Below are 14,849 nucleotides of genomic sequence, written 5' to 3'. Positions count from 1 at the left end.
TCCAACTGGGAAAGCCCCACTCCCACCCAAAACGACGTTTCTATCTAACTCTCATTTGTCCTGTAATGAATTGTGCACCAACATACTGTACATTGAAATGCAACAGTAATCTACAACCAATTTATATATAAGAACGCAGTTGGACCTCATGGAGAAGTAAATGAAGCTTAGAATTAAAGAAATCAGCACTAAGATGGATCTCATTCATGGTGAGGGAGTGAGTGAGTTATTTCAGGTACAATGTCATTTGTATAAACACATTTTTAGCTACATAGATTCCATGTCACTTAAATGTGCAATTCAGCTAGGCATTCCTGACACAATCCACAACCATGGCCAACCTATTACTCTCCAAGAGTTGGTCTCTAAGCTTAATATTCACCCCCAAAAAACTAGCTGCATGCACAGGCTTATGCGTCTATTGGTGCACTCTGGCTTCTTCGCTAAAACTATTGTTCATGAAAATCAAGAAAAAGAAAAAGAAGAAGAATCCTATACTCTCACACCTTCTTCTAGGCTTATCCTCAAAGACAATGTCACTAGCTTATCACCATTTGTTCTAGCAATGCTTGACCCTGCACTTGTAACCCCATGGCAGTTCTTGGGAGATTGGTTTCGGGGGAGTGAGGTCACACCTTTTGAGAAAGCACACAGGAAAGGTGTCTTGGACTACTGCAGCCAAAACCCAGAATACAATAACATTTTCAATGAAGGAATGGCCAGTGATTCCCGACTGATGAACTTGGTTGTTAAGGACTACAAGCCCATTTTTGAGGGTTTAGGTTCATTGATTGATGTTGGAGGTGGTATTGGCACAGTAGCAAGGATTATTTCTGAGGCATTTCCTCACATGAAATGCACTGTGCTTGATCTCCCACATGTTGTTGCCAACTTGCCAGATAGTAAAAATCTGAAATTTGTTGGTGGCGATATGTTTCAGTATATCCCTCCTGCAGATGCCATTCTGCTCAAGGTATGTGACATACTAATGTGCCTTTAATATTTGAAATAGTATCATCTCAATTTCACTTAAATTTGAGAGTTTATTTGATGGTTAGTACTTTATTTTCTAGATTTAATAGTGTTCAAAGTATCACATTTTTTAAAATTTTATGATATACACTTTTAGACTTGTAAGATTTAATCTAAACAATGAATTGGTGTGCGTTTTTTTAAGTTGCATCCAATTGTTTATTTTGGCCATTAATATTGGCTATAGTTGGGTTTTTTTTTTTGGCTCGAAGGTGGTAATAGGAATTTTTCTTCATGTGTGCGTGGATGTTGTACTTGGATGTACCATTCATAAGATGTAAAAAAGCTCCTTAACCATAATTACTATCCATAAAACATGTTTACAAACAGTAAGATAGAAAGATAATTAAGTAGATATTAGGTAGGTAAATCTGAACAATTGAAATGATAAATTTTAAGACTTCCATAGGTGAAAGAATTTCGAAGAATTATTTAACATTATTTTGAGGTTGGCTAAATTTAAAAGATGCTAGAGATATGAGGCACTCAAATTTGATTGTTATATTACTATCTGGCAGTGGATTTTGCATGATTGGAGTGATGAGGAATGTGTCAACATACTGAAAAATTGCAAGGAGGCTATTACGAGCAGAGGTAAGGAAGGAAAGGTAATTATCATAGACGTAGTGGTAAATCAAGAGAAGGATGAACAAAATGTTACCACTACAAAGCTCTTCTTTGATGCACTAATGATGGTTGTGCTCACTGGAAAAGAGAGAAACAAGAAAGAATGGGAGAAGCTGTTCTTGGAGGCTGGCTTTAGCCACTACAAAATTGTGTCATCATTTGGCATGAAGTCCATCATTGAGATTTATCTTTAGGAGATAAACAAGTACCTATGTATATTAAGCCGGCAAAGACTGTTGACAAAAAAAAAAAAAAAAAAAGAATAATGCTTGCCAGCATAGGAATTAAACTACTATCAATCTTGAAATTGCCTATTGTAAGATATCATAATTAAGCATAATAAATTTTGCTTTAGTATCTTCTTATTATAACTATATATATATATAACCGAAATCTCTGAAACTCTCACAATTTTCTACGTCACCACTATTTTATTTTTCTTTTTATTTTAGGTTTTATATCTTATATCTTATAATTATATTATCAAGTGTTACAATAGTTTATTTTAAGTAAAACTCTAATAGATGTATGTTTCAAGAGCTTGAAAATTCTACTTCAACTAAAACTCTCTCTCTCTCTCTCTCTCTCTCTCTCTCTCTCTCTCTATTGATAGGCCAAGAATGTATTCACCCCTTGTGATAAATTAATTGATTAATTAGCAAAATTTATTAATTAATCAAATTAACATGCAAAGCGCATAGTAGCACAAACAAATTACCAATTATCTAAAGTAAGTAGTAGAAAATAAATTGATACGGTGATTTGTTTACGAATGAGGAAAACCTACACGGCAAAAATCCCACTGGGTGATTTTAAGGTCGCCACTCCCGTAATCCACTATTATCAAAACAAGCGATTACAAGTAAAGAAATCTCAGTACCTTATACTAACTTACAGTTGAACTTTTACTCCAATACCCAACTGGACTTGTTCTATAGTGACAATCTCTCCTTTCAATGCATGGCTCCTAGTACGTGACTAACTAATTGCGCGAATCCCAGTATGCGACTTGATCACCAACTTGAGAAGGATATTTGCTGCAAAGTTCTTCTGTTCATCACACAATGAAGATCATGAAGTTGCTTGGTCACAAAATCCTATAGTGTACAAACACAGCAGCTTCTTCAAGAACTAGGGCAAACTAGGTTTCTGGTCACACCTTCCTTCACATTTGTGGAATTTGCTCTTGTGCAACTTCTGTAACCTTTTACGGCCTTTAAAATAATCCTTATATATGTTTAGGGTTGTGAGAAAAGAAAGCTCAAACATACATTCATGGATTGGATGAAAATTAGCTTGAAAAATTGAACTCCATAAACCTTGATAGAAAGCCATCTATCGAGCTAGCTGTCAAGCCACGGGCTTCAGCAGCTTTTAAACCTCGATAGATACCAGCTGTCGAGTTTTAAAATTTGGCACTTCATTACTTGATTCTTGGACAGACTTGTATGGCTTTAACACTTGAACTTGAAACCTTATTTCTTGAAGCATTAAACACATCTTAGATCTACCCAATTACAAGTAAAGTGTGTTTTGCCAAAAGATTAGCTAATTACATAAAATATTGACATATGTTCCTAACATTGAATCACATATGTCCTAACATCTATATATATATAAAACAAAATATCTGAAATTGAGAAGAAATCATCTGTAAGGCGTAGCCGTGTAGAAACAGAGAAAGAGAATGAGAAATTTGAGGGCACCCACATTCAGGCCAGCATCCCACAACCATAACTAGTGAAGAGATTTTAAATAGACTAAAATTTAGATTTGGTTGTTTTGGTTTGACTGATCTAATGGTGTGGGTATATAATCTCTACAAAATCCCCTCCCTCAATAATTTGCTTTAATATTTTGTTGTTGACATAACTAACAAAAAATTTTGTTACTTGCATGCAAATTGTTTGATAAAATACCCGATTGTTTTTTTTTTTTTGATTGATTCTGTACAATGTCCATTTTGTAAGTCTAATAAGTAGACATGTATTCTTCTTGCTATAGTATATACATGGTTTGACCAGAGTCAATAAGTTAGCAAGAGGTTTTCTTCCTTCTTCACGTTAGTATCAATTTATTTTAGATTTTCTTTTGATTTGTGTAATGAACTTCATATGGTAGAATTGTTTTCTTGGTTTTAATGTTATGTGAAATTAGGAGTGTGGGCAAGAAAACAAAAGTTGAATTGTTTATTTTGTGGTTAAAGCTTGAAGTTTGAGATTTGATTATTGATTGAGTAGAGTGATGGGGATATTGGATTTTATATATTTGTGATTGGCATTTGGGAATGGATTGATAAATTGGATTTGTTATCATTATCATTGTGGTTCAAGATATTTTAAGTTCAAATATTGTTATTTATCAGATGTATCTGACACAGATATATGTGGCTGCAAATAATCTCCTCGACAGTTTCCAAGAAGTCTGCATAATCAAAATTGGGGGCTAACAAGAGTATATAAGCAGAGATACCTAGACTATTTGTCTATTGTTTCGAAGTTTTGAATTTTGTCTTTGAGTTGCTTCTTATGAGTGAGAGTGGCATAGTGCCTCATGTGTTTAGGTGGCATATTATTCCTTGGCAGCAAATGCATTGTTTTGCTATGCTGTCATGAAATTGTCTACACATTTGTATATTCAATTTATCAAGAAAGTTTTATCTTTTATCCTTTAAAAAAAAAAATAGTGCATCTTAGGAGTAGAACAAATTAGCAAAGCAGGAAGAGCAAATTTATTAGTTTGAATATTTTAAAATGATACCAATGTTCTTTTTCTATTTGTAGGGTCTTCAAAATTGTCGACAGCTTGCAATATGGTTGTACAAGCATAATTGTTTTGTTAATGACTGCTTCACAGCTTTAAGTTTTAGAAGTCATTAAAAACTTGTGTACATGGCCATATCATCAAATTCCCCAATTCAAAGATATATAAACATTCCAGAACGCTCAAAAGGTTTAGTATCAGAGCTCAAGCTTCAGTTGCATAGTTTTTATTCTACATTCCATCAACTTGTGAACTAAGTTTGTTTTAATGTCTTATTGATAATTTGACAATTATTTATTCATTTATTTATAATTTGAACTGAGTTTATCTTATATATGGTGGTTTTTGTATCTTCCTTTGTCATGATAACGAATGAGCTTCCTTGAATTAAAAATAAATTTTGCAATATCTTTTCTCAGTTTCTTTTATTGCAATTAAAAATAAGAGAAACTGTGGACTTGGCATCAATTTTATTTTATTTTTTTAAATAAATTCATTAAGGATTGCATCAACTCTTAATGATTGAATTAAGGATTGCATCAATATCTTTTCTCATTAAGGATTGCATCAATTCATTAAGGATTGAATTAAAAATAAATAAAAATAAAAAACTGTGGACTTGGCATCAAATATTTTTTTTTAAATTATATAAAATTAATTTTGTAATATCTTTTCTCAGTTTCTCTTATTGCAATAGTTGTCTGTGTGTTGTCGTTCTCAGTCAACTACTATAAAGTAGTTTTTAAGTGATCCAATTAGTTATATAGACAAGTGCGCAAGACAACATGCTTTATATTGGCGTTGGACTATAAATTCAATTATAGTTGAGCATTATATGAATTCAAATTATGCCCAAATCTGTGTATGATATTTTGGAATGTTAGCATTAATGTTTTCATTGTCATATAGCAACCAAGGTGCGGCCTTTATGTGTTATGTGGAGCACCCTACATTTGTAATTAAAGAACATAGAGGCTTTATATGATTATTTGTAAGTGTTATTTAATCAACTGTTTTGTGCATTGCACGGGTTAGCAACTAATTTTAATATGTTTCTGTGCAAGGTGGCCCAAAATTTAGGAATTTCATCAAAATTATTTTAGCTTGTTTTTCGCCTAGCAAAAAAAAAAAAGAAAAAGTATTATTGAACAATCGGTCCAAAAGTTAGGGATTTATTTTGGTTGCTAGTCAGGGTGTTCACACGCCATTCATTTTTGGAAAAGAAAGCCAATCTGACGTAATACTTTTATGTCATCTGCCGTAAGAGATATCTCATATGGCATTCAATTTTTTTCTTGACACCAAGTTTTCTAGCAAATCTACTGCCAATTAGTTGGCGTGTAGCCAATTGGTAATAGTGTAACAAATAGTCTTTTTAACATTTTTCACCCTGGATTGTTCCTTTAATTCTTTGGCTAGCTCTATCAGACAAATTAACTAAGCTTTGTGCCGCATAAATTGTTTCGTCATCATAAGAAAACTCCTGTGAATTTACCAATGTGTCTTCAGTAAAGTCTTCTTCCTATGTGCGTTTTAAGAACCACATTTGATAAAGTCAGAAGAATTTTTCTTTCTGCTAAATTAGTAATATATTGTCTGAAATTGCCTTTTTGATTTGGGACATGAGATTTCCAGATACCATTAAGTTCTCTGAAAATTTCTTGAAGAACGATTATATCTTCTGTTTTATAAAATAACTTAGAGATTTTGTTATCTCCTTGGCTATTCATGCCATCTAGTGAGGTATTTTCTATTTTATCAACTAAACTATATAATACTCCTTTAGTCTCTAGTTAGAGATCCAAGTCTACTACAGTACTTAATTGTTTTATATTATTATCTATCTTATCTATGGTTATTGACATAGAATCTAATTTAGCTTCTACATATAATCATTTGATTTTTTTTTTTTTTTTCTAGTTTTTTAAACCATGAGTGATACTATCACTAATACTATTTTAACTAGCACTAATACTACTTATATTATTTTCAAATTTATAAGCTATATGTGTTGGAGAGATAGCATTTTGGGAAAATTCCAATTGAGTGGTTTTTATTTTTATTTTATTTTTTATAGAATTAATCTAATCTTTATTCCATTTAGAGTTTCCAACATTTTTAAAACAAAAACAAAAAACCCAAATTGACAATAACGTACAATGAAGACTTGGATGAAGAACAAAAAAGGGAGTTTTATTTATTTATTTATTTTTATTATTATTATTATTATTTTAAGTTTCTTTTCAAGATCCATCTTAGCCACTCGAACAATTCTTAGCCTTATCTTCAAGAAATGGTATTTACATGGTGGAGTTTGCTTCACTTCAAACTGTCATAAAACTCAACCCACCAAATGACTTTCAAGAAGAAATGGTTGTGGAACCCCCTTCAATTATTGTCCTCCAAATTGTACTAAGTTTCTTTTCAAGATCCATCTTAGCCAATCAAACCAATCTTAGCCTTATCCTCTAGAAATGGTATTTACATGGTGGAGTTTGATTTGCTTCAAACTACCGTAAAACTCAACCGACCAATGACTTTCAAGAAGAAATGGTTGTGGAATCCCCTTCAATTATTGTCCTCCAAATTGTACTAAGTTTCTTTTCAAGATCCATCTTAGCCACTCAAACCAATCTTAGCCTTATCCTCAAGAAATGGTATTTGCATGGTGGAGTTTGCTTCACTTCAAACTGCCATAAAACTCAACCCACCAAATGACTTTCAAGAAGAAATGGTTGTGGAACGCCCTTCAATTATTGTCCTCCAAATTGTACTAAGTTTCTTTTCAAGATCCATCTTAGCCACTCAAACCAATCTAAGCCTCATCCTCAAGAAATGGTATTTACATGGTGGAGTTTGATTCGCTACAAACTGCCATAAAACTCAACCCACCAATGACTTTCAAGAAGAAATAATGATTTTATGTATTTATCTTGTTGATAATTTGTTAATACTATATGAATACCTATTTAAGATTTTTTTTTTCTCCTTATACTTCGGCCTCCTAACTTGAAATTCCAGTTCCGTCCTTAATGTGTGAACATTAATTATGCTAGCTATCCGCAGTCACAAACTAGCGCACACCTTATATCATCTCTCTTTCTTGCTTTTTAATTTTAATTTTTTATAATTTAATTATGATACTATATATAAATTTATGCATGAAAAATGAGCTTCTTGATCTTCACAAAAATGGGGATTAAAGAAAATGAGAATTTTTTTTAAAAAAATTTTAATTAGAGGAAGCCCGTATTTTGTAGTAAAAAGTTTTAAAGATTAAGCACAAATTACAAAACCCCAATCAAAGAAAAGAAAGAAATTTAGATCCAGTGAAGCTCACCTTGACAATGAAAATGAAAAATAAAAATTAAAGGGAAAAGTTTGTTCTTCTTTTAAACTAAAAAATAGTAGGATTTTAGTTAATTTTCAACAATTACTGCTCAGACATATATTAAAAAATATTAATTATTTTTTCCATATCCTCTCTTTTTGTGAAATGAACAAAAATTTTATTAGTTTTTAAGATTAGCCAGATTAATTTTATTCTAGGATTCAATTTATTAAAAAAAAACCTAGTTGTCATTTTCACCCTTTTTGCTCTGTAAAGGAGGAAAGAGAGGGATCAAAAACTGTATACGTATTGGTTGAAATGAGACTGAAGATAAAATAGTTATGTATGACCATTTAGAATGCCTGTACCATTTGATAAGATTTATTTTTGTGGTAATTTCATGAATATTATTAATTGAGAAACAACAATACATAGAGTTGGAGGACCCTAAACCAACAGTTATAAGACAAGCTATTACAGATGAACAAACACCTGCAACTATACAACCAATTAGATGATTATAGAGATGGGCATAAACATGATAGTTTTTCAGACATACAATATGATAAAAATTTTCTAAATACATATAAAAAAAAACAAAATATAATTGGAATTTCAATAACAACCAAAACGTTCAATGTGTATGTTCCATTTTAGGACCAAATAAACAAAAACAATAATAATAATAATAAGACTCAAAATCCTGTTTTAATTTTGTTTTCCTCCACCTTCTTGTATTTCTTAAAGTTGATTAAGTATTACCTATAACCGAGTCTTGTAATTCAACTAGCACTCTCGTACTTCTAATGAAAACATTCAGAATTCAAATCTCTCATTCTCATTGTACTATAAAGGAAAAAAAAAAAGTTTGATTTAGTACCTAATCAGCTAAACAAATGTAAATACTTCAAGCATATAATGGCTAATTAACCTGCATGCATAACCAGTATGGTATCATACTTCAACAGTAACTTTCTCAAAGCAGCAACTGATTTCAATTAGTCCGAAACCTTTGTGACACCAATTCCCTCCTCTTCATGATCATCATAATATTCTAAAATGAATTGAATTGTGCTACCTTCTCGCATAGGTGAAGATCGAAGAGGAGTCATTTACAACAAAAATAGTGAGGCCTTGCTAACTTGGGTTGGGCTTGAGCCAGAGGCCCACATGTTGGATGTTGTCGACAATCTCAACAACACAAAGACGAATAAAGGAATTGTCAACAACAACACGATAGATGTATACTATGATTACTATCAAAAAAAAAAAAAAAAAAAAAAAAAAAAAAAAAAAAAAAAAGTATACTACGATTACTATCAAGAGAGGAAAAAAAAAAAAAAACTATATTAGTAATGCAATGTTGAAAATGGTAACCACAGAAATGAGAAAACCTAATAACAAACTAAACAATGTAATTCTATAATTGAGGCCAGTATCAAACAAAGAAGCACCATAACGCTTGCTGAAAACAAGGGAATGGAAACGGGGAGAGAGACGAGGAGAGTTTCGATTGGGAGAAGGAAATGCGGAGGAGAGTGAAGGAGATCGAGGAGAGGAATGAGTTGGAGAAGAAAGCCAAGGAGTTGCAGAGTTGAATGGAGGAGGAGGGCGGTGAAGGCGGCGACGAAGGTAAGGAAGAGACCGAGGAAGAGAAGAGAGCGAGAGTGAGAAAAGAGCTCGAAAAGGTTAGCTAGCTTGTAAATTAAATTCCTCCTTACGCTTTGTTCGATTCCTCAGAAAAAATTGCGAGACAAAAGAAAAGAAAGTAATTTCTCCTTATGCATTTTCTTTGCAGGTGGCTAAGGGGCAGGCAGAGAGGAGAGCAACGGCACAGTTGATGTTCGAATTGGGTCAAAAGGCTTATGGGAAAGGGGTGTACGGACAGGCAATTGAGTTTCTTGAAGGTGCCCTTACTATTATCCTAGGCCACAATATAAGTTAGAGAAAAAAATAATAATAATAAAATAAAGATATATAAAATTACAGTAATTATGTATATTTATAAGGTTACTATAACCACTTTGTAAATTTAGACATTTTTAGTTTGATTGATGTGGGTGATTTTGAGATTTGAATGTGTAAATTTGACATATTTTTCTATTATACACATACTAATGCAAGTGATCTTATAACGAGTATTTCACATGTTATGAGTGTAAACCTCAAGAATCATAAGCAAAATAAAGGAAGGTGTTGCTTTATTTTCTCTTCCGACAATTAGTAGGTAGGATCATTGTAGAAGATATCAATGGTGTAGATCACTTTTTGTAATTCATAAAAATTTGGTGCGTAATTATCCAATATTTTGAAAATATAATGATGTGATATTCCTTTATTCTCTTGTATAATAGTAGATCTTGTTAATTAAATTCATGATGAGATTTAGTGGCAAAGCCAAAATTTCAATTTAGAGGGACAAAATTAAATGAAAAATAATCTAAATAATAAAATGGATACTAATAGCAAAATAGATAAACATTTATATACTAATATAATTTTCAAACAAATCTAATATTTATGTAAGCTTTAATTTATTTTTAATACCTAGTTTCACATTTACTCAATTGCAAGATTTGCAAAATATACATTGAAACAAGGTTGTTTTTTTTAATTTGAATCGAAATCATTATTATGATTGGGTTTTTTTATAATCTCAATTGATTGTGTGTATGTAGGGGCCTTTATAAAGTTCACCAAATTTTAAAAAATAAAATTCAGTTACACTTTCTTAGTATTTGGTTTACTAGACATTAAATGTATGTTTGGATAGCGGCAAGCCAAGCACGTTTTGCGCATCCAGCATTTTTTAGTGGGTCCCCTGCATTGTTTATGAGACCCGCAAGTTTTGTTTTATTCTGTATTTTTTTCTCCAGAAAAACAACTTTAAAACTAAATTCCACGGTATTATTCACACATTTAAAAATTATTTTGCTACAATGTTTTTAGTTTTCAGCTTTCAGCAATAAGTGGTATCCAAACAGGCTCAGTATATTTTTAATAGTGTTGATTTTTGGGACCTCATTCAAGTAAATGATTTTTAGAGAACTTACATGTGTTTAACATGGTTGACAATCATAGTTCAACCGTGTAATCATATACTTTCAAATTTCAAGTCAGTTAATTTTGTGAATCTGCATGTGAAGGTTCTCTTTAATTAATACATGTAAACAAATGGATATTTTAACTTGCCACTAGTTCAACTTTTGATTTGCTCTAAGAGAATTACAGCATGGTGTAAAAATAAAAAATAGAAACACATGTATAAAGGTCTTAATTTGTTTTACCTGAGACAAAGTTAATTAGTGAATTGATCATGAGGAGCAAGATATTTTTGATTTGTTCAACTTTATTATTGTATACAACAAAATCTGTCAGAAGTGGGTAACATGTATGCACGGCAATTGGTGAGGAAAGTCTTATAACAAAGAAATGAAGAATAAAGAAGGGGGTTTTATATTTTTGGTAAGAAAAACGTTGGAGTTGAAACTGTTGATGTTGTGGTTGGCTATTAGTAAAAAATAAAATATATTTAAGTGGTGGGTTTAAATGAGAACGTGTAAATATTTGTCATCTTAATAGTTTGTAAAAATGTTGTTAAAAATTTTGTGACTATAGCATTATTCTTTTAATAATCATAAAAATAATTTTTGTCGCAATAATTTTTTTTTATTTTGAGAGAGTTTCAACCTATGATGTCCACTCTTGATGATAATTCTTTATCAGCAGACTAAGACACCAATCAATTTTTGGTATAGGCGAGGACTGAATCCCAGATCTCTTATTCAACCATCAGAGACTTCACCAATAACAATAAAAGTTATCCTAAAATTATGAGAGAAGTTTATTGCTCACACTCACACATACATTGCTCTAAAATTATTATGAGTATGTCTAGTACTATAACTAGTTTTACAACTCTACCACAACTTTGCTATGTGGTGACACATGAATAATAGAATCACGGACCCACATGGATCTACCATTTTATTTCTATCACTTACAACTTGTCATGTAGACAAATAACAATAAAAGTTATAGAAATTGTTGTAGGAGTAGACTTAATTATTATTCCGGAAACTCAGAAAGCCCCTCTCCCACCCAAAACGACGTTTCTATCTAACTCTTATTTGTCCTTTAATGAATTGGGCACCAATCCAGCCATAATACCACTATTTCTCTCTTTCTCTTAAGGACAAACCCTCATTAATCTCTTTTGTCCTCACTCGCCACCTCATTCCACTTTTGGGCAAAAGTCAATCCAGCCATAATTCCACAATTTCTCTCTTTCTCTTAAGGACAAACCCTCATTAATCTCTTTTGTCCTCACTCTCCAACATGTGGTTCCCACCAATTTCTTACCCATTTTTGTAAGTACGCTTTCCTAGCAAACCACACCCACTGTTCCTCTTCAATCGTGGGCCCTGCCTCCCTTGCATTGGTTGAGTTGTGGGTCAACAGGGCTCCAACTGGGAAAGCCCCACTCCCACCCAAAACGACGTTTCTATCTAACTCTCATTTGTCCTATAATGAATTGGGCACCAACATACTATACATTGAAATGCAACAGTAATCTACAACCAATTTATATGTAAGAACGCAGTTGGACCTCATGGAGAAGTAAATGAAGCTTAGAATTAAAGAGGTCAGCACTAAGATGGATCTCATTCATGGTGAGGGAGTGAGTGAGTTATTTCAGGTTCAATGTCATTTGTATAAACACATTTTTAGCTACATAGATTCCATGTCACTTAAATGTGCAATTCAGCTAGGCATTCCTGACACAATCCACAACCATGGCCAACCTATTACTCTCCAAGAGTTGGTCTCAAAGCTTAATATTCACCCCAAAAAAACTAGCTGCGTGCACAGGCTTATGCGTCTATTGGTGCACTCTGGCTTCTTCGCTAAAACAATAGTTCATGAAAATCAAGAAAAAGAAAAAGAAGAAGAAGCCTATACCCTCACACCTTCTTCTAGGCTTATCCTCAAAGAAAATGTCACTAGCTTATCACCATATGTTCTGGCAGTGCTTGATCCTACACTTGTAAGCCCATGGCAGTTCTTGGGAGATTGGTTTCAGGGGAGTGAGCTCACACCTTTTGAGAAAGCACATGGGAAAGGTCTCTGGGACTATTGCAACCAAAACCCAGAATTCAATAACATTTTCAATGAAGCAATGGCCAGTGATTCCCGACTGATGAACTTGGTTGTTAAGGACTACAAGCCCATTTTTGAGGGTTTAGGTTCATTGGTTGATGTTGGAGGTGGTACTGGGACAGTGGCAAGGATTATTTCTGAGGCATTTCCTCACATGAAATGCACTGTGCTTGATCTCCCACATGTTGTTGCCAACTTGCCAGATAGTAAAAATCTGAAATTTGTTGGTGGCGATATGTTTCAGTATATTCCTCCTGCAGATGCCATTCTGTTCAAGGTATGTGACATACTAATGTGTCTTTAATATTTGAAATAGTATCATCTCAATTTCACTTAAATTTGAGAGTTTATTTGATGGTTAGTACTTTATTTTCTAGATTTAATAGTGTTCAAAGTCAGGGCCAGTTGAATGGTGGAGTAAGAAATGCGGTCACCTAAGGTCCCAAGTAAAAAAAAAGACCCCCAAATTTTAATCAATAGGGTTATTTATAATCAATAAATAAAATTTTTTTTTTACCAGATGAAAATCAAATAAAAAAATAGAGAAAAATGCAACGTCCACAATATTTTTCACAATACTTTTACAACTAATGCTAAGTAGCATGTTGTTACAGCCTATTGTTGATGGCAAACAAATAATTATAGTGATATTTTCAAATAGAAAACAAAAAGCAGTTTAAAATCTAGGATTTGTTGTAAAAAATATTGTGAATGTTGCACTTCTAAAAAAAAAAAAAGAATAATAATAAGATTTTAATTAGCAAACTTTTACTAGTTTTCATCTAAGTCTACTACTAACACCACTGTTTTATTTACCACTATCAATTTACCACATCAATAAGTATGAAAAATTTTGTCAAATTTTTTCTGTCTATAAAATTTCTAAAAAAAAAAAAAATTCTACGTAGTTCATGTTAATTAGTAGTAATTTTGCATCTAAAACAAGATGATCAATTTTCACATTAGGCCCCCAAATGCATCAAGCCGTCACTATTCAAAGTATCACATTTTTTAAAATTTTATGACATACACTTTCAGACTTGTAAGATTTAATCTAAACAATGAATTGGTGTGCGTTTTTTTTAAGCTGCGTCCAATTGTTTATTTTGGCCATTAATATTGGCTATAGTTGGGTTTTTTTTTCTTTTTTCCTTGGCTCGAAGGTGGTCATAGGAATTTTTCTTCATGTGTGCGTGGATGTTGTACTTGGATATACCATTCATATGATGTAAAAAAGCTCCTTAATCACAATTACTTTCCATAAAACATGTTTACAAACAGTAAGATAGAAAGATAATTATAAGTAGATATTAGGTAGGTAAATCTGAACGATTGAAATGATAAATTTTAAGACTTCCATAGGTGAAAGAATTTCGAAGAATTATTTAACATTATTTCGAGGTTGGCTAAATTTAAAAGATGCTAGAGATATGAGGCACTCAAATTTGATTGTTATATTATTATCTGGCAGTGGATTTTGCATGATTGGAGTGATGAGGAATGTGTCAACATACTGAAAAATTGCAAGGAGGCTATTACGAGCAGAGGTAAGGAAGGAAAGGTAATTATCATAGACGTAGTGATAAATCAAGAGAAGGATGAACATGATGTTACCACTACAAAGCTCCTCTTTGATGCACAAATGATGGTTGTGCTCACTGGAAAAGAGAGAAACAAGAAAGAATGGGAGAAGCTGTTCTTGGAGGCTGGCTTTAGCCACTACAAAATTGTGTCATCATTTGGCATGAAGTCCATCATTGAGATTTATCTTTAGGAGATAAACAAGTAACTGTGTATATTTAGCCGGCAAAGACTGTTGACAAAAGAATAAAATAAAAAATAGAATAATGCTTGCTAGCATAGGAATTAAACTACTATCAATCTTGAAACTGGCTATTGTAAGATATCAAAATTAAGTACAATAAATTTTGCTTTA

General features: G+C 32.4%; 2 protein-coding genes across 2 annotated transcripts; both read left to right on the top strand.

Annotated features, from left to right (window-relative positions):
• Positions 1-34: 34 nt before the first annotated feature.
• LOC115983178 (trans-resveratrol di-O-methyltransferase-like) lies at positions 35-1,919 on the top strand. Its single transcript, XM_031105818.1, has 2 exons — positions 35-973; positions 1,551-1,919. Exons 1-2 carry the CDS (start codon positions 161-163, stop codon positions 1,851-1,853), a joined length of 1,116 nt encoding a protein of 371 aa, XP_030961678.1. The 5' UTR covers positions 35-160; the 3' UTR covers positions 1,854-1,919.
• A 10,383-nt stretch (positions 1,920-12,302) lies between these two features.
• Positions 12,303-14,849, top strand: LOC115986777 (trans-resveratrol di-O-methyltransferase-like). Its single transcript, XM_031110065.1, has 2 exons — positions 12,303-13,190; positions 14,385-14,849. Exons 1-2 carry the CDS (start codon positions 12,378-12,380, stop codon positions 14,685-14,687), a joined length of 1,116 nt encoding a protein of 371 aa, XP_030965925.1. The 5' UTR covers positions 12,303-12,377; the 3' UTR covers positions 14,688-14,849.

The sequence above is a fragment of the Quercus lobata genome, chromosome 4, assembly GCF_001633185.2.
Source record: "Quercus lobata isolate SW786 chromosome 4, ValleyOak3.0 Primary Assembly, whole genome shotgun sequence".
NCBI classification, from domain to species: Eukaryota; Viridiplantae; Streptophyta; class Magnoliopsida; order Fagales; family Fagaceae; genus Quercus; species Quercus lobata.
This window is presented reverse-complemented; position numbering and strand designations above follow the sequence as displayed.

Bases quoted from the DNA above. Each gene is read 5' to 3' on its own strand.
- LOC115983178 (XM_031105818.1), top strand. From the start codon at position 161: ATGAAGCTTAGAATTAAAGAAATCAGCACTAAGATGGATCTCATTCAT. The intron at 974-1,550 runs GTATGTGACATA...ACTATCTGGCAG, and splicing joins CAGATGCCATTCTGCTCAAG to TGGATTTTGCATGATTGGAG.
- LOC115986777 (XM_031110065.1), top strand. From the start codon at position 12,378: ATGAAGCTTAGAATTAAAGAGGTCAGCACTAAGATGGATCTCATTCAT. The intron at 13,191-14,384 runs GTATGTGACATA...ATTATCTGGCAG, and splicing joins CAGATGCCATTCTGTTCAAG to TGGATTTTGCATGATTGGAG.